The sequence below is a fragment of the Lissotriton vulgaris genome, chromosome 8 (assembly GCF_964263255.1).
Source record: "Lissotriton vulgaris chromosome 8, aLisVul1.2, whole genome shotgun sequence".
Classification (NCBI taxonomy): domain Eukaryota; kingdom Metazoa; phylum Chordata; class Amphibia; order Caudata; family Salamandridae; genus Lissotriton; species Lissotriton vulgaris.
Window position 1 is genome coordinate 825,901,828 of NC_141696.1, and position 26,239 is coordinate 825,928,066.

The 26,239-nt window shown below is 42.3% G+C and overlaps 1 protein-coding gene across 1 annotated transcript in view; it reads left to right on the plus strand.

Moving 5' to 3' along the window:
- The window catches only part of AFF3 (ALF transcription elongation factor 3), a 2,122,574-nt gene that overhangs the window by 456,307 nt on the left and 1,640,028 nt on the right, over positions 1 to 26,239 (plus strand). The window contains exon 3 of the mRNA XM_086936175.1: positions 24,763 to 25,581. Coding sequence (XP_086792301.1) covers positions 24,763 to 25,581 — 819 coding nt within the window. The remainder of the gene's footprint in view (positions 1 to 24,762; positions 25,582 to 26,239) is intronic.

The window sequence follows — 26,239 nt, forward strand, 5'->3', positions numbered from 1 at the left end:
CGTGCGAATTTGCGGATTTTGCGGGAAATCCGCAAATCTCGCGGATTGCGGATTTCCCGAAAATCCGCAAAATCCGCGAGCGTAACGGATTTTCCGCCCATGCTTAATGGTGACCTGTAACAGCTGGCATATCCCATAAAGTGCCCACTGCTCGAGAAACCTTCGCCTTTAGTCTCGTGTGGACCAATTGGTCATTTAAATTCTGTCCTCGCTTAAAAGTGCCCGTATTCAGTATCCCCCAATGTTTTTTAATGATCTTCTGGATCTTATTTGATTGTGTACAGTAGGCATTCACACACGTAATGCGATCTTGTTTCTCTTTAGGGGGTAAAAGTCCTAGCAGGCTCTCTCGATTGTTGTCAGAGGCTCTTTTCTTTGACCTGCAGATCAGCTGTTATGGATATTTTTTAGCCACTAGATTCTCCTCTAGAGTTTTGGCATGGTTCATAAAAGATGCTTTGGTTGAGCAATTGCACTGAATTCTTAAGAATTGCCCAGAGGGCAGGTTATCCCGTAAAGCTTTCGGGTGACCCCAGTGGGTACAAACAATCTTTACCTTCTTGGTGTGAAGGATCCCAGATGGTGAACAGGGCGGTATCGATCGAAAACTGATGGGTAATTTTTCACCTAGAAGGAGTACCCACGTGTTGAGTGTATATATCACTTAGTCACGGTATAGGTTTATCACTCATTTCTGTTGTCCAGCCTATGCTTTCAGATACTTAGTCAGTCTATGTTTTTGTGTGACCCACTGCTACATTTTGTTGATTTAACTGTATACGTTGGGGGTTGTAGCATTGCAAGGTCCTAAAATATCCCCTTAGGCCCTCCTTCCATTTTTTCGTAATAACCAATTGTGTATCTACTTTAGTCTCAATGGCCAAGGAGTTTTGTGGGCAGCTGGTAATTAAAACCTTAGTGTGATATTTCACAGTCTAAATGTGTATCCTTTTTATTTACCTAAAGCAATTGATTGAACTTTCTAAAAATATAATCCGTACTGAAAAAACCCTTGCTCCGAATCACAATTATAGACTGTGATCTACTAGGGGTTTCATTTAGGGCTTTGTGGGTCAGGTCCCAGTCCAGTGGGAGCGTAGGTAGTGGCACAACGAAACGCGAGGGGCCACCCCTGCAAGATATTCTGAACAGGGCCCTCACACTCAGATCAGTAAGGGCTGTGGTGGCCCTCTCCAGTATAGGTAAGCCTCCCCCACTCCCACTGCGGGGGGCTGTGGGGCCCTTTGTTACGTCCCTGATGGTAGGCGCTCCTCATTGCTAGTTCAGTGGTGATCAGTCCACCAAATTAATATTTCTTCACCATCTGGGCAGGGAATTGTAAGTGTTCCTGCCAACATGACATTTTTTGTTCCTCAGATACAACTCCAAAGCAATTGGTTGTCTCTGAAAAACACAAAAAGAAATGGAAGGCTGTTTAGAAATTCACAAGCTTAAACTATTGTATGAAGGTTAGCACAGAGAATGTAATGAATGAAGGCCTTCTCTTATAATTTAAAATCATTCAACATAAAAGAAATATAATGTCTTTGTATTTTACAGAAACTAAAAACTACATCACTGCAAGAACATAATCATAAACATAACAATATCAGATCTTTGACACAGCAATTTCTATGGTCTCAGAAGCCAGCGATCTTAATCATGAGACCTAACAAATTGTGCACACTAATAATATGAAAATAATACAAGACAATTATCAGTAACATTCCTGGCCACCTCGTGATTGAGCATTCCTGAAGACACTCAGGCAAACTAAGACAATGTTACTTATTTAGAGTAACAGTTAGTGATCCTTTAATAAGCTAGAGGCACTTTCAGGGTAATTGACTAATATTGCAAACCAGTTGGCATTTGAGTTGTTCAAACTTGCCATTACCATGCTTTTGACCTTGAGATAACTAATTTTAAAAATATTAGTTTGAAAACTATGCGTTATTTAGTTAAATATCTGGAACAAAGGTAAAATATGAAAGTACTTTCATCATGTTCCCATCATAGGTGACAATCTCCTAATAAATTGGTGAACGTTGTGCACTTTATATTTCAAACATTAAAACAGTAATAAAAAAAAATAAACAATCATATGCACACTAAATAGGTACTCGAATTTCTAAGGATTTAAGTATTTTACATTGAAAGAATTGCAAAAATCGAAACATTTTCATGGGAAGGTTGGTGCTGCATCACAGTGACTAACTTTTAAATAGGTGGTTTTATTTTGTTGTACAAGGCTCCTGCACCTGAAAGGGCCTGACTGGAAACCCAAAGCAGCCCTGGCAAATGTTTGCAGACCAGTCCACATACGGTGCACACCGAGTGTAGTTAGTGAGCCTGACAACTACAAAGGGGGCTTTGGGAGGCTCTTCCCCCCAAACATGTAGGAAAAATGGTTCATTCTACAACACATTTATTATTATATATATAATTGTATTAGCATTTAAAGAATAGTAAATGATGACCTTACTAAGTACCAGAGCACGTCAATCTTTGTTGGGGTTCTTCAATGATTCCCTTACTATCACCCTCCAACAGTTCTTCACATCTCTCAATAGCCCCTCTGTCACATATATTTCATTGTTTTATAGCACCTCTCATACCAGTGTAGGATGTCAGTGGCCTTTACATCACACACATATAGAGACAATGAATCATACATGTAAATCAGTGTATAAAAAATGTTACATAAGGCAAAGGGGACTACAATATGTTGGATTCACATGTCATCAATACTGGTAGGCCTTTTAAAGAGTGCTTGGTCTGGAGAAGCACAAATCAAGGATTCAGAACTTAACTCAGAGGTTAGCGTTGACTTTAATAATAAAAATGTTTTTATACCCAAATAAACCGTTTTAGCAGCATCAGGATAATGAAAGACACAGAAAAAACATAAGTCACTAACTTGTACCATGCAGTTTGTAAGCAGCTCTTTGATGAAAGTCTATAGGTCACTGTGCAAGATTATGATTGTAAAGTATGAACTGCACAGTAATAAAAGAATGTCTGTGAAAAAAGCAGTAACTCACTGGGCTATGCACATGCACTGTTTTTTTAAATGCATGGTACACGTTCTTTGCAGTAGGCATATTAAACCTCTACGCTACAATAGATAAGTCAAAGCTGCCACTGGACAAAACTCTCATCTCTCTCCAGTAGGTACATTAATCCCTGGAAATATATTGACACTTTTATAGTTGACCGAAAACTGCTTTTATACAAGGAACTTTGCAGTGCTTTTAAAACTGCTGCCTGTGGACCCCCTGGGAATGTGTCACGGTCCACTGAAGTTCTGCGGACCAGAGTTTGGGGAACATTGCACTAGACTAATTACATGAAATGAGAGGCCTTCTAGAGACTGACCGCCACTTTCACTTGCTGTTTCACTATTTTAGGCCTAACAGAAATTTGATATTCGCAAATCTGTAATTGTCAGTACAGCAGTGGCGGCTGACATCTAAGGAGGGTGGTAGAGCGGGAGGGAGAAAAATAAAAGTACATAAAGAAGAAAACAAAAATGATTCCACTTACCTTCCTGGCATGACGTCCTCCTCACTCGGGTCTTCTCCAGGCATGCAGGCTCCAATGCGAGACCAAGGAAACTGCAGTAACCAATCCTGGCACTGCTGTCATGCAGCATGAAAGAAGCAATAGGATTGGAGTGAGCAGCCTCCTTTGGCGATACAGGGGACACTGGAGCCCTATGCTGTCTCTAACCCAGCTGTCTAAGACAGCTTAATTAGAAAGGTTTAAAATTGCTTGTCTGGATAGCTGATGCAAGACGGGCGGCCAAAAAGATATGCAGACTTTAAACTAACCACGGGCGGAGCAGGTGTAGTGGCTATACAAGGAGTTCCACGGACTTGGAAAAAAACTGAATGGAACTCCGCTCCGCTCTCTTCCCCTCCCAAAGTAATTATAAGGTGAGAAAAAAAGGCACTTACCTTCCATGGCTTCCTCCTCCTCGCCATAGCGCTCTCCTTCCTCGTCCTCACCGTACTTCTTCTTTGATAATCCCTACATTCTACGTCTTGCATGTATGCATGTGCACTCTCAAGACGTACAACATAGAAGAATAACGGCGAGAACGAGGAAGGAGAGCGGCCATGGCGAGGAGGAGGCAGCCACGGCAGGTAGGTGCCTTTTATAAGTACATTGGGAGGGTGGAGGGGCTGTCTAACAACGCTCCACCACAGAGTCGTAGTTTTGCCTAAACTTCGCATTTGCAACGGAACGCGGTGTATGTGAAACTATGTAAACTCCACTGGCGGAGCGTAGTTACACTCCTGGGCTTACTTTAAACTTAAAGTACTGCCCATCAGTACTTTCTGCATCTGTCCGACTGGCAGCAATAGAAATCATAAAGCCCCGCTCCCTGTCCTGTCTGGGGCAGGATTTTGACAAATAAAAGATGGTAAATGAAAGTTATTTGCATTTTATTTTTCTATCTCTGGGGGCAATTTTTATAGTGGGGTTATGCTGCTCCACCTTAACAGAGGTGCCACCTCTGCAGTACAGTGGGTCATCCGTAATCTTGGGATGCTGTAATCCTATTGTATTTTAAGTGTGAAGTAGTGTTGCTATACCCATTTATTTCTGGCAATTCCCCATTTTTTCTGTTTAGAATTTTCAACAGCTTTCAGTTCAGGTAAAGTCTGAGTGAAAAACACTAGGAATGTTGAAGTTCCGCAACAATTATAGTATCCAGATTAGGTATGGTAATCTTAGCTACCCTCGTCCCAGTTCTTCTCTTCCTCCCTTATACCTAAAACCTGTAACTTGGAAGTCAAAAGTATCCTTTAAATTAGCACCACAAGAGGACAACATTGGTGTGAAATACACATATGGTCTGTAGTGGAGGAGTGGTTCAGGAATGACAGGGAGACATTGCTGAGGATACAGTGGATCATAAGTGAAAGTTAGAATAAATGAAAGAAATAAAGGAGATAAGCATAAATATTGGGTTATTAAAGAGAAAAGCGTGATGCTTGCCTACCTGCATAAGCTGTTTAGAGGGCACTAACGAGAAAGAGAAAGTGTTCAATACAGCAACTCATCAGATCACAAATAAGGCAATCGTCAATTAAAGCAAGAAGTAGGGACTTTATGGAGCATATCATATGAACACTCTAGGAGAGCTTGCAGCATAGTAGAGCCTAAACATGAAATAGTAATATCTGTCAGGAAATGTGGATTCTCAATCACATTCTCCAGCTGACCAGAAACATAGCACTTACTGCCAAGTAACATTATTGGCTCATTCATTCTGTATGCTCTACAGATTGGACTACTTTGATGCTTAGAACATTTCCTCCACATACCACCGAAAAGAAGCTGAAACTAACCATGCTGCCGGATTACCTCCTACCTCTGCTTATGAGATTTTAACAAGCCAGAAACTATATGTTGTACTTTCACATCATTATGCAGTTTCCACCACATAGCCAGGAACACTGGGTCTGATTTCCTGCAACACTCTGTCTTACAGCTACCTACTGACTTGACACATTCCTCCGGCAACAACTTACTGAGGTACTTCTATCCGCTATTGCCCCATTTGGTGCCAAGCAGTCAGTCTACTTTCATAAGGATCACTATAAATCCTCTATCTAGGCAGAGGGAGACAGAAGAGTTCTTCCTGTATCCCACCATTTGCTTCAGGGCTGCTAATTGCACAATTGCGGTGGGAGATGCAATCCCACAAATTGGGTAGTAGTGCCTCTGTCTCTACCCGCGTCAGCATCCACCTAAAAGCACATATGCTGTCAGAATGGAGTGAAGGTGTAAGAGGCAAAGTTTAAAATGACAAGATGGCAACGGAGAATGACACTGAGGTGGTGGTGCAGCTGTAAGCTCTAGCACAGCGGTAATCCTTGTGCACTGCTGCCCTCAATATGGGGAGTTAATTTCCTCTCCCCAATATGCTGCAGAGCAGAGCAAAATGAGTTGAAAGTTTTCAGACTCTGAACTCTAGAGGGGAGTACATATCCTGTTATTATTGCTCCATTGGGCTCCCCGTTAAATGTAGGATTACTCATCAAGGATGCACAAATATTACATGGCAAAAAGGAAATCTGATGATGTCTTTATCCAGTAGCATGCGTGTGCCCCGCCATTCACGTGTCATGAATTGGCCAAATCAGTGAGTGATGGGAAACATTGCTGCTGGCCATGGTAAGTAATACTAGTAAAGACAACACATCAGTCCGGTTTTAAATGCTTTGGCAATACATACTTTATTGATATTTCTGCCTTTGTCCAGCACCCTTCTCTTTTCTCCCACACCTCATCTAGCATGTTTTGAAGCCACCATCTTGGAGTATGATCACAATTTGGCACTTGTTATGGGGATAACAAAATCTATGTAAGAGGGGTCCAAACTTTGGGGGTCATTAGGATTGCGGTTTTCCCGCATCCTCCGGGCCGGCCGAAGTGTCCGCCGGCCCGGAGGATGCGGGAAAACCGCTGCAGAGGCTTCAAAGACCCCCCGCCAGATTAGGATGGCTGGAGGGTCAGGAAGACATTCCGCCGCTTTTCCGCCGCGGTCGTCTTACGACCGCGGCGGAAAAGCTGTAAAATGGAGGCCAGCCATCTTAGGATGGGGTAAACAGATGCCTTTCCGCGACGGCTTCTCCGCCGTGGAAAGGCATACAGTGATTTCTTTGGGGGCCTGTTGCGGGCCCCCAGGGTGACGAGGGGGGTGTGGGGGGTGCACATGGGCATTTGCGTGCATGAAGCGGCAGGCACTGCGCGGTGCCTGCCGCTTTGTGCATGCAAATGCGAAGCATGCATATTTAACCTTGCGGCGGGTGCTGCTTCAAGCAGCACCTGCCGCAATGTTAAATATTGAGGATGTGACCGTCAGGGTTGCGGTCACATCCTAATTGCACTGGAGGGACCGCCGCTGCCCCTGCGGACGGTCCCTCCTCCTCTGGGGTGGCGGAAGGGCGCAGGTCCGTCCGCCATCCTAATGAGCACCTTTGTTTTGTGAGTACTGTTTGATTTGATTTAACTTAAAAATGGTTGGGCTGTTCTATAAATGTTATTCTTTCTCGCTCTTGAGGAAAGTCAATATTACATACAAAGACAGAGGATAAATCAAGAAAGGTAGAAAATCATTGCTGATGCACCAAACCATAACTCTATATTACCTCCAAAAACATGCATCTTTTCTCACTTGCTCACAAACGACTGTGGAGCCTACTTGATATCCTGTTCCTACACCCCATCTGCCTGAATGCCTTTCACTCTAACAACATGATGCACCATCTCTTTTAGATCTTAAAGTAGAAAATATATTGGAAGAACCCTTTTAAACATAATATGACCACTCAGCCAAATGATACCAAAGCTTCAGCAAAATGGCCAACAGTCACCAATAAAGCCCTTCAGCAGAAGAAAATAAATCTACTCTGAAGACATGATTCGCTAATTAATTTGTTGAACCTATGAGAAATTGTAGACTTCAAGACGGTGCTTGGAGACATTCAGAGTTCTTTATGGAGTGTTTGGCCACCTGGTAGTATTTACTAATATTTTTTCTTTTCATTAATCTAGAATATGAGAAACAAGATAAAACCCCATTAATTTATGCTGCACTCATCCTACCAAATTGTGAGCAAAGCCTGTAATCAATTACAAAATTTGACATTATAAAAGCCTTCAAGGCTGTTTAATCTTTGTCCACATACTAGACCATATAAGGTTTAGCAGTCACGGATATGGGAGCAGAATTCAACAATGTCAAATGAAAGAGAAGAATCATTATAACACAACCCAGTTGGCATGTCATGCATGTTCCCATTATTAGGCATGATATCATAGAGACCTGTAGGTGTGGTTGTCCAAAAATTGCTTCTTTGTGGGAAAACTGACTGGGGAAAAATATGCTGAAAGCAACTGCCATAATCAACAGGGAGAAAGGAAATACGAACTATACTGAGGAACATGTTAGACTAAATGCACTGTTCAGTGCCATGCAGTCCAACAAAGAACTCTTGACATAGATCCACTTAGCTTGGTAACTCAAGCGAGATATGTTCTAGATGTGATGCAGGGATCTGGAACTCAGTATACAAAACCTTGCCAGCTCAAGAAAGCCTGTGCTTTACAAAAACACAGGCTTTACGGCAGGTATAAGGTCGGTCACAATAAACAAAGATCACATTGCGAGACAGACACGATTTGACTAATCGTGATATTTATTGATTGTGATTCATTTGAAGGAGTGGATCCTCCTACTGAATTGTAATAGAATGTATCAATGGTTTGTGACTGCGATTGTGTTGCTAAGGGACAGGGTCTGCTTTATCAAAAATAAAAGATGCTATTTTTTTTATTAGTGTTTTTATTCAGAATTATCATACAATCTTGCAAAAAGCAAAAAAAGAACAAACAAATAAACTCTTCATGATAGGTTTGCATATCGGTCAAATAATATAACAGACCTTTAAGCATTCCACTTATTACCTAGTGTTGCAGTGCAAAAAGACAGTCACTATCACAGGGTCTGCGACCCAACACATCACACAGAAGATAGTGACTATGGAAAAAAAAAAAGTCCCAAGGGTGTAGTGCAGCTTACGTTCTTTTAACACCAGACATAGGTAAAGCACAGAAGCATAGCCTTGCAGGAGAACCGGGCCATACCATAGTCATCCTCTTCCGCCCATCAAGCTCCCTGAGTGCTGCTGCTACGCAGAAGCATCTAAAGTTTCCCCATCTTTATCTACAGCAGCCGGATAAATACCATAGAGTTCCCAAACGTTTTCAGGACGAATGCGTGGCGGGAGGAGTTCACTATAATTTTCAGTCTGTGTGCAGCAGTACACCATGTCCCTCGACCAATTGTTTATAGTAGGGATCAGACCACGGGCCCAGCAAATTGCCACCCTGCGTCTCGCCATTAACAGCCTCATATCAACTAGGCGTCTGAGTGATTTAGGTAGGCATTTAGAATAACCCAGTAGTGCCAGTGCGGGGTGCGGAGTAAGTTCTTCTTTAGTAATTTTTGCCAATGTCTTAAATACTAAAACCCAGAAGTTGGCAATTACCGGACACAACCATGCTAAATGAAAAAAGTCAGCCGGGGCGAAACCACATCTTTCGCATGCAGCCAAATCCCTCAGCCCATTCCTATGTAATCTTTCAGGGGTATGGTATATTCTATTAAGAAATTTAAAGTGTATCAGCCTGTGCCTTCCGTTCAGGCATATTCGCTTCGTGTTTTCACAGCAGTACCTCCACATACTATCGTCTATGTCCATCCCCAAATCTGTCTGCCAGGCCAATCGGGCCTTAGTATAATGGTTGGCCCGATAGTCCTGTGGACACAATCCGCACCTGCAACACCGTTTTTATCATGAGCGTGAGAGGGGCGACATCGGGTGGTTCAGCAAGATCGCTTCCCAAAATTTCTTTAAACGAGTGTCTCATCCTGTGAAATTGGAATCTATGTAACAACGTGCTGTGCTAGCCCTGTGTAGCCACTTTGTCCCACGTTTTTACCCCCCTCAAACAGTTCCCCAATCTTTGTGATTTTCATAGCACTGAGAGCATGAGTTACCCCCCTATCTGTGTATGCAGGTAGCCAGTGACACCAATCAAGGGGAGCCAATGAGGAATACAACATGGCTCTGGCCTGCAGCTTAAGGAGATGGTGCCAGGCATGTATGGTCTAGTTAATTGAGTCGAGAATCCCAGTTCTGCGATCCGGAGGGTGGAATAAAAGTGCTGGCAAAGGAAGCGGTGGGGCGACCACTCTCCTGATGTGTATATGCGGTGTGTCTGCTGGACCGTGTATCCAAAAATTAGTGTGTGCACACTGCGCCACCCTATAGTACAGGTTCAGGTCCGGGGCACCGAGACCACCCATAGGGTAAGGCAATGTCAGTATATCCCACCGTATCCTAGCCTGTTTACCCGCCCAGACAAGCCTAAGCAGGGGTGATGTAAGTGTGCGAAAGAAAGAGCTAGGGAGAACCATCGAGATGTTAGCAAACAGAAACAAAAACCGTGGCAGCACAACCATTTTCATGATTGATACCCTACCCAACAATGAGAGGGGCAGTCTAATCCAATGCTCTACGTCGTTTCCAGTTTGCTAACTGCAACGCCATAGTTTTCTTGGAACACTACCTCCGAGCCCGTATGCAACTTTACTCCCAAATATCGCACTGAGTCTGTCGTCAACTGCAATGGGAACCCGGGGGCAAACTGAACCGTGGCTGGAGTGAGTGGGAATATGATCAATTTGGACCAATTGACCTTAAGCTCCGACAATGTTCCAAACCTGACCGCCTCCCGGAGGACTGGGGGCAGATTATGTTCCGGATCTCTGATGTAGAGCAGCGTGTCCTCTAGGTACGTAGATATAACTAACTCATACCCCGGGAAGCGAATACCTCTGTATCTGTGGTATTCTCGCATCGTGCAGGCCAATGGTTCTGCAGTGAGTGCATAGAGGATCGGGGAAAGCGGACAACCCTGCCTCGTCCTTCTAGTGATGTGTATAGCGTCCATTACCATGTCCCCAATTTTTATTCTAGCTGTCGGATCCTTGTACAGGACGCCCAACATTTGTATAAATATGCCCCCCAGACCTAGTTGTGTCAAAACCTGTTCCATAAAAGACCATTCAACAGAATCGAATGCCTTCTCCATATCGAGGAGCCCTGCAACTTCCTGCACTTCCAGCTTACCATGTTGGATCGCCCCGAATACTGTCCTTAAATTATACGTCAGGTTTCTGCTAGGAACAAAGCCAGCTTGTTCTGGAGCAACCAGCAACGGGACAAGCGGGGTCAAGCAATTTGCTAGTATTTTAGCGTACAACTTAGTATGAAAGTTCAGCAATGACAGAGGGCGATACGACGCACACTCGGTTGGTGGTTTGTCAGGTTTCAGGATAGTTACAATAGGAGCCTCTCTCATAGATGAGGGCAGTTGACCTGTTTCATAGATTTCTGCGAACAGCGTGTGTAGATGTGAAATAAGTAAATCCTTAAACTCCTTGCAAAAGGATAGAGTGACAACGTCTGCGCATGGAGCACTGCCAGCTCTCATTCCAGATAATGCAGTTGTAATTTTGTCCGCTTCTAACAGACGCATAAGATATTCCCAGGGTAAATTTGTCAGCCAAGGGAGTCTGATGTGCAACAAATAGTCCAAAATCATGTCGTGATGGGTACCCCCTGCTCATCTTTAATTATCTTCACCTCTACTGTCGCCCTACGCTTTCTTAGTAGTGAAGTCAAGACCGAGCCTGGTCGCTCTCCTAAGTGTGGGCAGTTGCATATTTACCTTGGAGTTTTATTTCTGCGTCCGCCGCTTCATGAAACTCATGGAGTAAGTCCTGAAATTCCCCCTGCGCCTGGTCATCAGGTTCGGATTGTAGCCTACTTTCAAGCATCTGCAGTTTGTCCTCTAAACCCTATAATCAATTTTCGGAGCGCCTGAAAGACGCCCAAATGTTTTGACATAGTAATTCCTCTAATGTAAACTTTGAAAGTTTCCCATACAACCAAAAAGGTGTCTACGGACCCTATATTGTGGTTAAAGAAGGTCTCTATCGCCTCCGCAAAATCTGCTTTAAAAGCAGAGTCTAAGAGGGAGTATGGGGAATATCCATGTAAATAGCGGGATGCATTTGCCAGTGCTTTACAAGACCAAAAGCACTGGAGAGTGGTCCGACAAAGTGTGAGGCAGTACTGCACAGTCCCGGACTCTCACAAACATATCCCTAGAGGCTAACCAAAAGTCAATTCATATATGTAGATTATGGTGCGTAGAGTAGTGTGTGTACCCTCCACCATCTTGGGATCTCGTTCTTCAGACATACATCTAATAGGCCCAAGTGCCCCATTGCCCCCATAATTGTTTGAGCAGTGGCTGTGGGGTGTCGCTCCAGTCCACCCGACCTGTCCAACTGTGGGTTTAATACACAGTTAAAACCCCAACTCCATAATTGGGAAGCAATCCCATGCTGCTGCCCCTTCCCTATAATCCCCTCAAAATATTTTGGGTTATCATAATTCGGGTCGTATTTGTTAACAATTGTCAGATCTATACCTTTCCCGCTACATCTTGAAATGCTGTAACGTCCATCTCCATCCGTATCCAAAGGCCTAAGCTACAATCCCGACTTCGGGTTTACCCAAGTGATGACACCCTGGGCATGTGTCGTAAATATATCTATGTGTACGTTACCAGGGAGCCCCCTATAATTAAGCATTTTGCTACTGGGCGGGAGATGGGACTCTTGCATTAACGCAATATCAATATTATGCCTGGTAAGATATACCAAAACCCTCCTCAACTTCCTATAATCATTTATGCCTCGGACATTCCAGGTCAGTATATGAAGCTGGTTGGGTTGTTTTTGTGTCATGTAATTGGGTATATAACCCATCCACCATAAATCACTAAAGCTTGTGTGATTTTTCAGCACCGCAATGCAACAAAGTACTTCTTTCCTAGTCAGCTCTGTTTGCTCTGTTTCATAGCTAAGACTTACTATGTGTCTCTGAGTCCCCCCACCACCCATGCCATGCCATGCATAACCCAACTTTGCCTTGGCGAAATCCAGCAAACAAACCCTTTGTTTCTGCTGCTTGGTCATTTAAAACTGTTCCAACCAACAAACAGAAAAAAAAATGCAAAAATTCCAGGTTGTGGTGCATACACAGGGGCAGATGTTACCTGAGCCCTGCACACCAGATGTAACACCAAGTGTGACAGTTCGGCCGTACGCCATCAAGCAAGTAATGTGCTTCCAATGAACATTGTAATACATAGACATATCAGAACCATATGACTCCCCATCAAAGGGGTACTCAGCTTAATATATCTCTGGAGAATCCTGTACCGAACTGCATGTAGCCTAATGCCTGTTTAGTTACCATATGCCCTTTATGTGATAATCTGCGCTAACTTGTCCAGTGAACCCTTGCCCCAGTTAAGCTTTGCAGATGCCTGCCCCCACTCCACAATGACTTATCTGCAAAACATAGCGAATCAGCATTCGGTCTTGCTCGTCTAGTCCGCCTCCTGCAGCCCCCTCATGGGCAGGTGAAGACATCTGGCAGGCTCTGTCCTTTGCCCACTCTTTCAGGGCTTTTTGTAATGTTTTAGAGTCTGTGAAGATGCGAGTGTATCCCTGCCTATTCACTCTTAATCTCGCAGGATAAAGCATGGATTAGTCAAGTTGTTGTTCCCGCAGTTGCTTTTTCAATGGCGCAAATTGTCTGCATGCCTCCTGCACCCGTACAGTGAAATCCGGATACAGCAAGATTTCTGACCCCTCATATTGAAGTATTTGCTTCTCATGTGCTGCTTTCAGCGCTGCATCCCTGTCTCTGTAATGTAACAATTTTGCGATGATCGGTCTTGGTGCAGCTCCAGGGGGAGGTCTGGGACCGAGGAAGCGGTGCCCACATTCAACTATAAACATTGCGGAAAAAGTGTCTCTGACAAACAGCGTCTCCAGTAGCTCTTCAACAAAAAGTTCCAAATTGCACACGTTGGTAGTCTCTGGAAGGCCTGTAATTCGTAAGTTACTTCTCCTGGATCGAGCCTCGAGGTCCTCTGCTTTATCCTGTAGGGAGAGCGCAGTTTCCCCATTTGCTTTTGTTCTTAGGTAAGTTCTGTTTGGGCTTCCTCCACTTCCATGACTCTGCTTTCCGTCATGTCCTGTCTCTCAGTCTGTTTATCCATACGTTCTGTCAGACGATTTATGCGCGGGTCCAGGGAGTCTATCTTGCTGTCAATATTAGACAGCTCGTTTGTAAGCTTTTTTGCATCTAAGCCAATATAGCCCGAATATCTCCTTCCGCTGCAACCGGGTCATCTTTGTGCGCGTACGGGCCCTCTTTGGAGTCCTCATCCTCAGAAGCAGAATGGGAGGTTGATCATTCTCCTACCAATCCGCCAAATCCTGTACCAATCTCACCCAAAACATCAGGGACTTCGCTTCACTTCTTGAATTCCACAAAAAGCCGAAGACCTTGCAATTCAGTTAGTCATCTTGCGGGACCACCGAGACTACCTGTATTCAGGCCCAGCCTCATCACATACCTGCACTCACCTACTCAGTACCTGGATACCCTCACAGGTGACAAGCAGTGCTCTACAAATCCCTCTTACATTACATTACATGCTAGTCCTGGAAGGCTCCCAGACATATATATGTTTGACTAGATAGACACAAGGAGATATTACAACTGGGAGTGGCCATATGATAGTGCAGAATGGACAGAGAGGCACAGAAGACTAGAGCCATAGGACCAAACAGCAAATTGCCCCAAGGGGCACAGGGTCAAGCAGATGCATGTTTGAGAGGATGAAGTGGTAGGCCAACACAAAATGAGTGTGATGCTGGACAAGAAGACCCATGAAAAAACTGTCAAGAAGGCACAGATCCAGTTTGACACAAGCAATGGAAATGCACAGATATACTGATGGAATATTGTGGATACAATGTTGTCCTTCAAGAATATTTATACTTAACTGTAGGAAATGTATCCTTTTGCACTGATCACCCATGTTTGTGACTGATACTGGTGGTTACTGACTCTGAAAGTGCCCTTTGTTCTGCTAAATAGGCCAGGGCTATCATTCTGTCCTGTAAAGGTATAATGTAACTGGTATAATTATAATTGGCCAAGACAACCTCCCTGAAAGTCCCTAGTATATGGTAGGGCATGTAGGTTTAGAGACCCCAGTGGATTTAATGCACTTAAGTGTGCACTGCTGTTTTGTTTGGTGTAATTTTAAAACTGGACCTGCTTTGCAGGCTGGTTTTAAAATAAAGCTATGCCCAAATTTGACTGTGAAATTAAAAGAACTTCCAAGGTCCTTTTGATTACATATAAGTTACCCCTAATGTCTGCCCAAGGTGCCCCAAGTGTAGAGTGCATTGCTATAAAAAGCAGGGACCAAATAAAACATATTTTGTATGCCCGGTAGGGAAAAACAGCCAAAGTCGTTATTCCCCATAGTAATGCTGCTAGCTATGAAGGCTAACACGGGAAGGCTTTACTAAACTTTAATACAGTCTAACTTTTGACAGATGTTAGCTAGCAACATAATTCAAAGTATCAAAAAATTGGTTACAATAAATCCAACAACTTGCCAAAGTCGGATTTATTGTAACTATTACAAGAAAGTAGTTTCATAACTTAGCATCCTTATGTTACCTGATACAGCCCTGTACCAGCCTCTTGTGATTGGCCATCCTTTGACAGCCTATGAAAAGCTGCCCTATGATTAGGTGTAAGGAGGCCTGGGGCTAAAACAATACAGCCATTTTGGAGGGAGGAGATCTGCTTCCTGGAGAAGCCAGGGACATGAAGGGGGCTTGGGAGATACACTGAACTTCAAAGGTAGAAGAACAGATGTCACAGGATCCAGGCCAGCCCTCACTTTCTTGATCCCCAGCAAAATGGGAGCCCCGCTAATTAGAGTAGGAGGGGGCTGGAAGGAAGTGTACTGAAATGTTAGCCACACCTGTGGGTAGGGTTATCCTGACACACACTCCAAGGAAAGAATTTCTTTATTTTGATTTTTGGAGAGTAGTGCATTCTGGGGCAAACATATACCACACTTTGCAGGAAATGGTCATAGCAGAGGGGGGAAACATTGCCCCTAGCCCAGAATGGAAGATAAATATGGCAGAGCTGCAGGAATCCCTCAGACCACTGCCTGGAACAACAAGAGAAGAAGGTCTTCCCTGCTGGACCCTTGGACTGCACCACAGAATGCTTGCACCTTCTGCACTCTCAAAGCTCCACGAGAAAGGCGTGTGCCTGTCTTAAAAGCAAAGGAGTGGACACCCTAAGCAGTAACATGTTAAAAAGTGCTGGAGGAAGCCTCATGCAACAGCCCAATGAGAGGACTACTCCAGCTGAAAAGCTACAGCTGGATTTTCCTGGACTTCACAGGTGCATTGTGAGAGTCTAAATCCTAAACCCCAAGTGCAATCCAGAGCTTCTGAACCCTTGGCCAGTGCTGGAAGATACTGATCTCCCCAAAAGTACCAAGAACCAACTGGGACTCCAACTCCTTGGCCCACCTGCAATATGTTTCTGACCCCAAGACGTGCCTCTCAGGTCGCGGGCCCTGGGGTGGAGCTATAGCCCTTAAAACGAAGCTTTTTGGGCTCTTTGTGAATGGGCCCATTTGCACTGGAACTGTGCTGCTCGCCCACAGAATTAGCACGAGACGCCGCAAGTTCGTTTTTTTGCACAGCAAGTATCTCCGACCACGAGGTTCCAGCACCTCCATCCGTAATGTCCAGCGGTTCTCCACTACCCACTGATCACTGCCAGCAATGATCTCCTTGCTCCAGGCAAACGTTTTCGCCCGCAAAAGGGACTTTTGGCACAGAATTTGAGATGGTATATCTTCAGCGGGACCAACCGGGACTGTATCCAACCACTGTTCCAATGCGGTCTGCTTGAACTTTTTGATACAACCTTGTCCAGCACAAACAGATAGCCACAGCTGGTGTTTTATGCTTTTAGGTGCAAAACTGCTGTTTATTTCTTAAAAATTCATATCTCCGAATGATTCCTCCGATAGTGATAGCGAAACGTGAAGCAAAGTTCTTATTGTATTGTGATTTTGTTTGGTGTATGGTCCATCCACATCTATTAGTATGACGTGTGCTAATTTACACATACATTTGTAGATGGGTATTCATGATTGATTTTTCACTGGATTATGCTATTATATGACAATGTGTGGATTAAGATTTGTTGAAATCTGTGTACAACCATGTAGTTGTTGTTTTAAAATGGTATAATTAAAGTAAAAACAAAATCAGATCTCCGATACCCTACATTGGTTGTTTGTTGTTTAGGTGTCTATCTAAAGATAAAAATATTCTATATTTTTATAAATTGGTGTTTGATTTTTATTGTGTTGTGTATTTTACTTATTTACTGTTTTGGTGATATTAAATGCTTTACACACCTGTCTCCTGAGTTAAGCCTGAGTGTTCACGTGTCAAGCTACTAAAGGTTGAGCAAGGATTAATTTATTGGGACTTGACTGAACTTTATTGGTGACTGTGGTATAATCAGATTCAGATTCAAAATACTTTATTCGGTTAAAAAGAAGCAAATAACCATAAAAGTAGCATGAAAAAGTACAATTTACAGAAGGGGTCAAGTAATCATTATAAATAATCACACAGTAAAGAAAAAAAAGTACCAAAATTAAGTACATATATACAATAACATCAAAATTAATACATTTGAATAGATTTACGACACTTAAAAACGGATTTTAAAAATTCAGCGAGTGAGGCTACCATAAAAACTGTTTCCATTTTCTGGCACTCTAAAAATGCTGAGCGGCATCGGTATACTTTTAAGTCTTTAAGGATAGGGATGATAAGTTTCTTTCTAAAAAAGGTATAAAATTTACAAAAAAATAAAATATGAATATCAGATTGTGGGGACACATCGTCACATGGACAAAAACATAAATCTTTTGACCAACAATTCATCACTGGGAAAGTAAAGAGCCTGAAAACGATGTTAAGTCTAAACCGGGTTAAAAGGAATCTTTCGTGATTGGACATGTACAATGATAAATATGGCTGTAATTTCTCTCCACATAAAATATCCTGATGGGCAGAAACAGTCTTTTTTCTTGCCTCCTCTAGGTGTCTTTTCTCCCTGAGATGAGCAATACACAAATTTTTCAGGTCTCTTCTTGATATGTATGCCATTGATTACGGATCCTCGTAATATTGAGGACAGCTTAAGTCTTCGAGGAAATTTCTGACATAGCATATCCACTTACAATCATTGATGTTGTCCAATACTAAAATATCCTTTAAAATGGCCCGGTTAACCACACAGTCATCGTTTGTCCAAACCCTGTGCCAAAGGAGAATTGGCTGGATCTTAATCGTGTCAGTGACATAAAGCATTCCCAATTCAACATGGCATATCATAGTTGCAGTACTTTCAAGCACGGACAAAATATGACGTAAAAACTTATTTTCCATAGTCTGAATTGAATTAATATTTGAGTAGCCCCACAAACCTGATCCATAGGTAGCTACTGCTAGGCAAGTTGCCTTATAAATGGTTAAAATCTCCTTTATGGGTTTTCTTCCTAATTTTTTTATAAAACATTGTAGGGCCATAATAGTTTTGGAGAATAACAGGGATCTAGCCTGAATTGCCGTAGTCCATGAGCCACTTTCATGAAACAAAATTCCTAGATATGGGAAGGTGGATGTTTTTTCTAAGGGATTGGAATTTATAAAAATAGGCTTCAAATGCCTGCTTGTTCTTGATCCACAATACATAGACAAAGTTTTGGAGCAATTAATTTTCAAGTCTAGGCCAAGCATGAAGTTATTAAAAGATGTAACTAAAGTTTGTAGTGCCATTGGGGTGCGTGCCATCAGAACGGCATCGTCAGCATACATCAAGGCAGGGACGGGCCTCCCACCCACCATAGGCATGTCCCTACCCTCCTGGACGAGGCAATTCTCCAAACCATTAATGTATAACAAAAATAGGAAAGGGGCTAAGACGCACCCTTGGCGTACACCCCGACCAATCCCAAATTGTCTACTGCATTCACCATTTTTCCCATATCGGACACTTGCAGTGGCCCCGGAATATAGATCTCTCAAGAAGCATATGATGGCCTTGTCTACCCCCAGTTTTGCCATAATCGCCCACAATTTACTGTGTGACACACAGTCAAAAGCTGACGACAAATCAACAAAAGTGAGGTATAGACGTTGTTTTTTAACCCTTATATACTTCTGTTGCAGGATAAACAAATTCAATCCTTGCTCTATAGTCCCTAAGCCCCTTTGAAACCCAAATTGAAAATCACTTAGCACCCCATTGTGGTATAATCACTAGCTGAAAGTACCTACCTCCACCTACTAATAATCCACCATCCTACTTTAACTCCTAATATATGTACCTTTATGATATATCTTCAGGGTAAGTAGATGTGCAGTTAAGAATAGCAAACCTATGCTTACCAAAATATATGCTTACCTTCACCATAGTTATTTGAAAATATATTTGTAGGATTATATTTCTGTCTCCAATATTCTCACATACAACCAATATAAATATAAGGCATTCGTCATGGCAAGGAGGATGTCAGACCCTCATAGAAAGAGTCTAGTGTGTTATGAGCTGTCTAGCCCTGCTGGCTCTACTAAGTTCCTTAACCTGTCTGTGAAGAGGACTTGCCTTGGAAGGCATCTAAGGCATGTGGTGCCCCTTCTACAATGACGAGGTACTATAGAAAGCTGCACGAAATCATTTGTCTTATACCAAATCAATCGACAGTAACTTAAAATCCACAAACAAATGAATCATACAATAGAATGGTCACTTAAATTTAAAACTAATACAGCAGCATAAAGAAAAAATTCATAATCAACAAGCTTGAATGCCAGGAAAATATTGACTACGGACTAGTAACTGGCAGCTTGACTGATAAAATGTACTGCCTGTACCTTTCTATTTACCAATCATGATTATAACCATAAACCCAGTAAGGCTGGAATACACATCAGTTTGCTCAAGTATCAGGGAGTCAAATGTGGAAAGCAACTGCACCGGAAGGTACCGCTACAATTATTAAAGCACCTGTGCTCATCTATTTTTGACTCCCAGATCAAACATGATAAACAAAACTACAAGAACGTTCTTAAGGACACGAAACATATTCAACATGAACCTGCATGAATGAATCTTATGGATACTGTTAATTCAAATTAACCCACCTGATTCTGGCTTTTGGGGGACTTGGGACAAAAGACTGCAGGCCAGCAAGTGACGGCTTTATTCCATTCGAGAAAACGGAGGTACACATTAAAGCCACCAATAATCAGAGAACCATATTTCAAAACATCATTACGTATAATGCAAAACCACATTACTTCATTAAGAAGGAAAAGTCAACCTTCTGAGGCTCCCTACAAAATAGCTAACCTATTAACATTTTAAAAGAATATCCCACTCACTGGAGCATTTTTTTATACCACCTATTTTCCAATGTTTTGTACTCTGATGTAATGCCCTCATCTTGGAAAGGATCAATCATTCATCTGATATATCCATTGCATACTTTTCTCTCTTGGACTATGATGGCAAGAATTTTGCCAAATATTTACATCGCAAACAAGCTGACTGGGTAAATGAGAGTAAACTAATAAGCTTTCATCATGCAGGATTTCGGCTTGACTACGCTACTGCTGATGATATTGCTGCTTTGACATTATTTGCTCAAAATGTCATTGATAGGCAGCATACATTGCTTTAGTACAGATCAAAAATTGGAGGGAGGAAGAAGCAGAGGTTCATTCAGCTTCCAATAGGTACTGTTTATCTATTAGAAAGGGAGGAAATGAACCACATAAATCTTGGTGCCAGAGTCTCAGAACTCTGTCTCAGAGACCCTCAACCACACGTTCATAGACTGCCATGTATGTAATCTAAACACACAGTACTCAACTCCCAAGGAGGGAGAGAGGGGGGACCTAGGGAGAAAGTTTAAAGACCCAACAGTTTTAATCCCCAGACCTACTAATACAAAACACAAGAAAACTGATGGTCTAAGTGCAAAACAACAGAAGGTATATGTAACCATAGACACAGAACAGAAGTAAGCCAAACAACCCACATTGAATGTTTCATCAAACTAGCTGCGAGTGAAAATGAAAGGTTAATAGAGTCTTTACGACTTCATGTCAGGAGAAACCCTGAGGAGGGCAGAAGAAAAAGGATTTCCATCAACTGCCCTTGGTGGCCAGTGTCATCATTTGGAAAACCAAAGGCGCCCTATGTCACCTCAGCTCTTCTGGCAATGAGCCAAATGTTGGTAGACTGGGCTTATAGTAACCAAGGAGACAAGTGCAGTGCAAAGAATATAAATGTGAGTGAATTAAAAAAGTCTTTTTTAATTCACTCACATTTATATTCTTTGCACTGCACTTGTCTCCTTGGTTACTATAAGCCCAGTCTACCAACATTTGGCTCATTGCCAGAAGAGCTGAGGTGACATAGGGTGCCTTTGGTTTTCCAAATGATGACACTGGCCACCAAGGGCAGTTGATGGAAATCCTTTTTCTTCTGCCCTCCTCAGGGTTTCTCCTGACATGAAGTCGTAAAGACTCTATTAACCTTTCATTTTCACTCGCAGCTAGTTTGATGAAACATGTATGTAATCTACACTGAGCGTGGTTGGCGGATAGCGTCATCATCGGGGCTTGTCACTTGAGTGTCTTGTTCTACAAGTGACATCAAAACTTCCACCAGTAGGGAGACTGCCTGGATGTTGACAGTGGAGAATGGATTCAAATGATCTCCTATCCTTTAGGTGAATCTTTATTGGGTCAAAGAGTAGGATAGGGATATCTAAAAACAAAACTGTGTTTAGTGGATGAGACACTGGTCCATTACACCTAGTGGTCGGGTTGACATGTTTCGGCCTAGAACAGCCCCAATGGGTCTATGGCCTTCATCAGAACCAAAAGAATATATATGAAGGCATTATACTTCAGTGCTTCACTGATGTGTGTTATAAGTGAGGGGAAACACTCACTCGTCTTCGTCAGTGAGCACGCTTTGCTCCAGACGGAACGTGGTTATAGGGACAGTCTTTAGGCCTATAACTTTGATAGAAACAAAGGAAAATTAAATTCATGCTAAAACTAATGTTGCCAATTTCCTAATTCTCCCAGGGTGACACTAAAAAAACCGTGGGCAGCGGAGTCGTAGGTGACTGTGTGGTTATCTTCCTATAGATATGCATTAGTGAAAGAAAGATATAGCCAGGGGGAACAGGGACACTGCCTTGCCCTGACTCTCGGCAAATGTGTATAACGAATTGTGAGGTAAAGCTTAGCGCTCTCTTTGTTAAATAATAAAGATAGTGTATAGATAAATCATCCCTGTGTTCAATATTGGCAAACAAGTTGGAAGAACAAGGGAACAAAAATATCTCCTAGTAATTTAAATAAGTGAAATTATAATACTAGGCTGTTTAAGGAACCCAGAATGGGGTGGGGGGCTATTTTTTATTTAAGAAAACAAATGTACTGTTACCTTAAATATGCATTTCATTTGCATCATGGTGTGGAGAAATGTAGGACAGAGGTTTAAGCCTGAAGGGAATATGAAATAAGTAAGGCAACACATCCATATGCACTTTTAAATTCGAATTCTGAAATCTCTGTCAATTGCACTTACTTGGCTTTAAACCATCCTGTGCAGTGCTCCTGCATGTGTCTCTCCCCGAAATTGAATGTTGAAGGCGGTCTGTAGAAAGGCAGTTTTTATAGCTTGCTCTGTTACCATAATCAAATAGTTGAGAACAGGTTTAATAATCTTCTATATTGCTACAGTTGCATCATATTCGTAAGAACTGACTGTAGTACGGCGCAACTGTAGCAATATAGAGGATCAGAAAAAGCAAGCCTCAGCACCTCAGGAAAAACTGAGGGTGAGGGATTGCCCAAACCAGATTATCAACAAGTGTCAAAAGAGAGGAAGGAATCAGGACAGGGATAACCTTCTGGAACAAACAGAGAACACAAAGGTAAATGACATCCTCACGTTTGTGAACACCTCTGCACAGTGCCCAACAGCATTAAGAAAGCCATCAACAATTATTGGTACATTATAACGTCTGGATCTTTAAAATGGCCGAAGCCTAAATTTGCCCACAAAAGGACTAAAAACATCACAGATATCTAGGTACATACACGACCCCCTAAAAAGAAAGAGAAAACAAATATGAAACTCACAACTTGAGGCCTACCACCTGTAGCAGGACATTACCCCTGCAGGTCATGTGCAGTGTGCCATTTGACAAAAGCAACAAGAACCCTCACATTGAGCGAGAACTTTGAGTGGACTCTAAGACTAAACACAAATTGCAACCACACACATGCCATATACATGATCACATGTCCATGCAGACTATGATACATAGGTATGACTTTCCGCAAAGTCAAAACACGGATTGAGGAACTCCGTAGCAATATCAGATGCAAGAAAGCCACCGCAAGGATGAGTAACCACTTTCTTACTTCTCAGTATACAGCCAACAAACTTGAATGGGTGATTTTGGAAACACTGGCAGATCGAGATGCCCAACTCATTCTCTGTCAAAAAGAACGGAGATGGGTCTACCGTCTTAGAACCTTTGATATAGGACTAAATGACAATGTCCCCGGTTAACGTTCGGTCAGTAATAATAATAATGTATATTATTATGATATTTATATATGTATGAGCCACCAAGACTAGTGACAATACCCTTTGATTTTGGAGACATCATCCCTACAGCTTCTAATACCAGTAAAGTATAACCATATGCTGACAACAGCAACTTTCGCTCTTGGGTCCACAAGCAAATACTTACACGCATAACATCATATCATAAACCTGAGAGACATAAGTTAACCATACAGTATTCCACACATCATGCTCGGGAATCTCTACTCTTGAAGATAAGATTTACATTAGATAGACAGATAGGTAAAATTAAATAAATTAATAAAACCACTTACCTTGCGCTCGCTACATCACCGAGTCAGCGATGCAGCAAGCTCAAAGTGAGTGGTTTTATATTTTTAATTTAATTGTACCTATCCCGTCGTCTGTCAACCCCTCCAACACCCTGTCCCCGCCCTACCGCTCTTACCTCTTCCAGCTGCCCCTGCTGCTGCAGCCTGATCGTCAGTGTTTTACAAAAAAAAAGCAAATTCAATAATAAAATGAAAAAATAATGTTGCACAATGTTCCCATGAAATGCCCTATCTCGTTTACTATTTCTGTGTAAACATGAGAAGAAAATCATAGCTTGCAGTATCCAATCTGTGTAATCAGAAACATCTTCCACAATTGCTACTGCTATTCCTTTTGGAAATCTTTTACTAGTATCTGATTCAGTGTATGTAGCTCAGCCTTCCTATTTTCATGCCTGAAAACCCTACAGCGCATTCTTATTGCTGTCAATGTAATTATCTGTATACAGGAAATTGAAAAAAACAAGGTTAATAATAGCTTGTGAGAGGCAGTTAGCATTTCATGAGGAAGGAGGGTATTGGAGAAACAAGCTCTATTGAGTGTCCTCCACTCAGATCGAAATACCAGTTAACGCATTTCTACTCTTGGTTGGCAGAGTAGATGTTTGTTCTATACTTTAAGTCCTTTTAGAGAATGTTTCATTTTAAGTTGAATGAATAGCAGGTTGTCAAAGTCCACTTTAGAGTTGTGCGAAATTCTCATAATTTGCGTAATTACGTGACATGTTCGGAAAACTATGCAAAATTGTGTGTCATTACATAAAATACAAACCCAGCACTTGGTACTACATTTTAGCATGAACTGCATCTCATGCCCATTTAGATGCAAGGATATGTTTCGCTGTAAAAAATTTGAGCAAAAAACACAAGCACAGCAAACAGTAGCCACTCGCACTCTGCTCTTTTGCTTTGCTCATGCAAAGTTATAGCTGCGACTGACATATAGTTATGCAATATGGCATAATAGCATAATTTCTGAAATTTCGCATAGTAAGTGTAACACAAAATTACCAAAACTAGATTGCACTGTCATAATGGAAATTTTGCCAGGGCTTAACAAAGATGTCTGTAAATTCACATGAAAAAGTAGCATTGTTTCACAAAAACCTTGGCAAACTAAATCCTTATGCCAATCGATTAAGCAGATTTGTTTTATTTTGCAGGCAAGTAAAGGAGATGAGCTATCAAGTCGTGTCCAGAACACTCTAGGCAATTATGATGAAATGAAAGATCTCCTGACAGATTGTCCCATCCAAAGTCACTTGACTGGAATTCCAAAACCTGGAGTTCTTCCAGCCACAGCAGACACAACAGTTGAGCAAGTTCCAGACTTGGGTGCACAGCCTCTTCTCTCAATGTGCAGCACTACAGCTGCTTCTGCCGCGGTGATCTCTGGGCAGCAGAGCAAAAGGGCTGCAATGAGCTGCCGAAAAGCTGAACTCCCCACTCCTGTGGAGAACCGACAGAAGACAAGCAAGAACAGACACATCCTGCTTCCGTCCCAAAGCAGTGAGGTTAACCTGAGCAGCCAACACAACACTACCAATATCCCTAAATGTTATACAACAAACTCAACATTCTCTTCCTCTTCCATGGCAACACCGCTGGAATCATCTAGGTCGCCGCTTGCAGATACCACTGACAGACACCAACAGTGCTCAGAACTTATCTGCAACATGGATGTAGGCCTTCAGGCCCAGGAGAGGCCAGTTCTATCCGCAAAGCCCGCCAACAGTAGGCGTTGTGTTAAGAACTTTCCTGCGTCAATTGCCTCAAAGCCAAGTCTAATCCAGCAAAAGCCAACTGCTTATGTAAGACCGATGGACGGTCAGGATCAAGCTCCCGATGAGCCGCCCAATTTGAAGTCTTCCACAGAGACTACTCTGAACTGTACCTCATATGAAGGAGTACCATCATGCAAACCTGAATCAGCAGAGAAAGAGGGGAAGCTGGAGAAATATAGTGTTCCACCAGAAGAAGAGGTATTTGCATTTAGTTTTAATATATAACTTTGCATGGCAATGTGTTCATTTATACCATGTCCTATACAGTAATTAAAATTCTGTTTAAATTTGTTTCAGCTTTGCCCTAACCAGTTTTCAGATCACTATACAGATATCATACATAGAGGACTCATTATCAATTGCTTCTAATTTCTAAATGGCCCGGCAGCGGAAGTTACTGAGTACATCTGGCTTACGAGTAATGTGGTAAACCTGTGGGCCTGGAGAGTTTCCCTTCTGCTCCTTGGTTGCTCACAGAAGCATAAATCTATGGGTGATAACCAGGACAACCAAATGCTGTAAATCAGAAGCCCGGTTATTCCTCATTTCTGAGTGGACCATCAAGATATAGCTCATAATGGAGTGGTATTTTGACCCACATAGTTATCGTGCCAGTCAGTAACTGGGGTGGCCATGATTAACAGTTCCATTAACAGGCACAGTGAGGTACATTAAAGGCCATAAGTGTGGTACAATATAGAATGCAATAATTATTTAGTGAAATTTGCATAGTACAGGGAGGTAAAATATAGGGCAGACAAGTTTTAAGTACATTGGCAATCATTTGCAAATAGAACTAACTTAATCAGTACAAGTATGTACGAATAAAAGTGCCCGGGGACTTAAGTACAGAGTT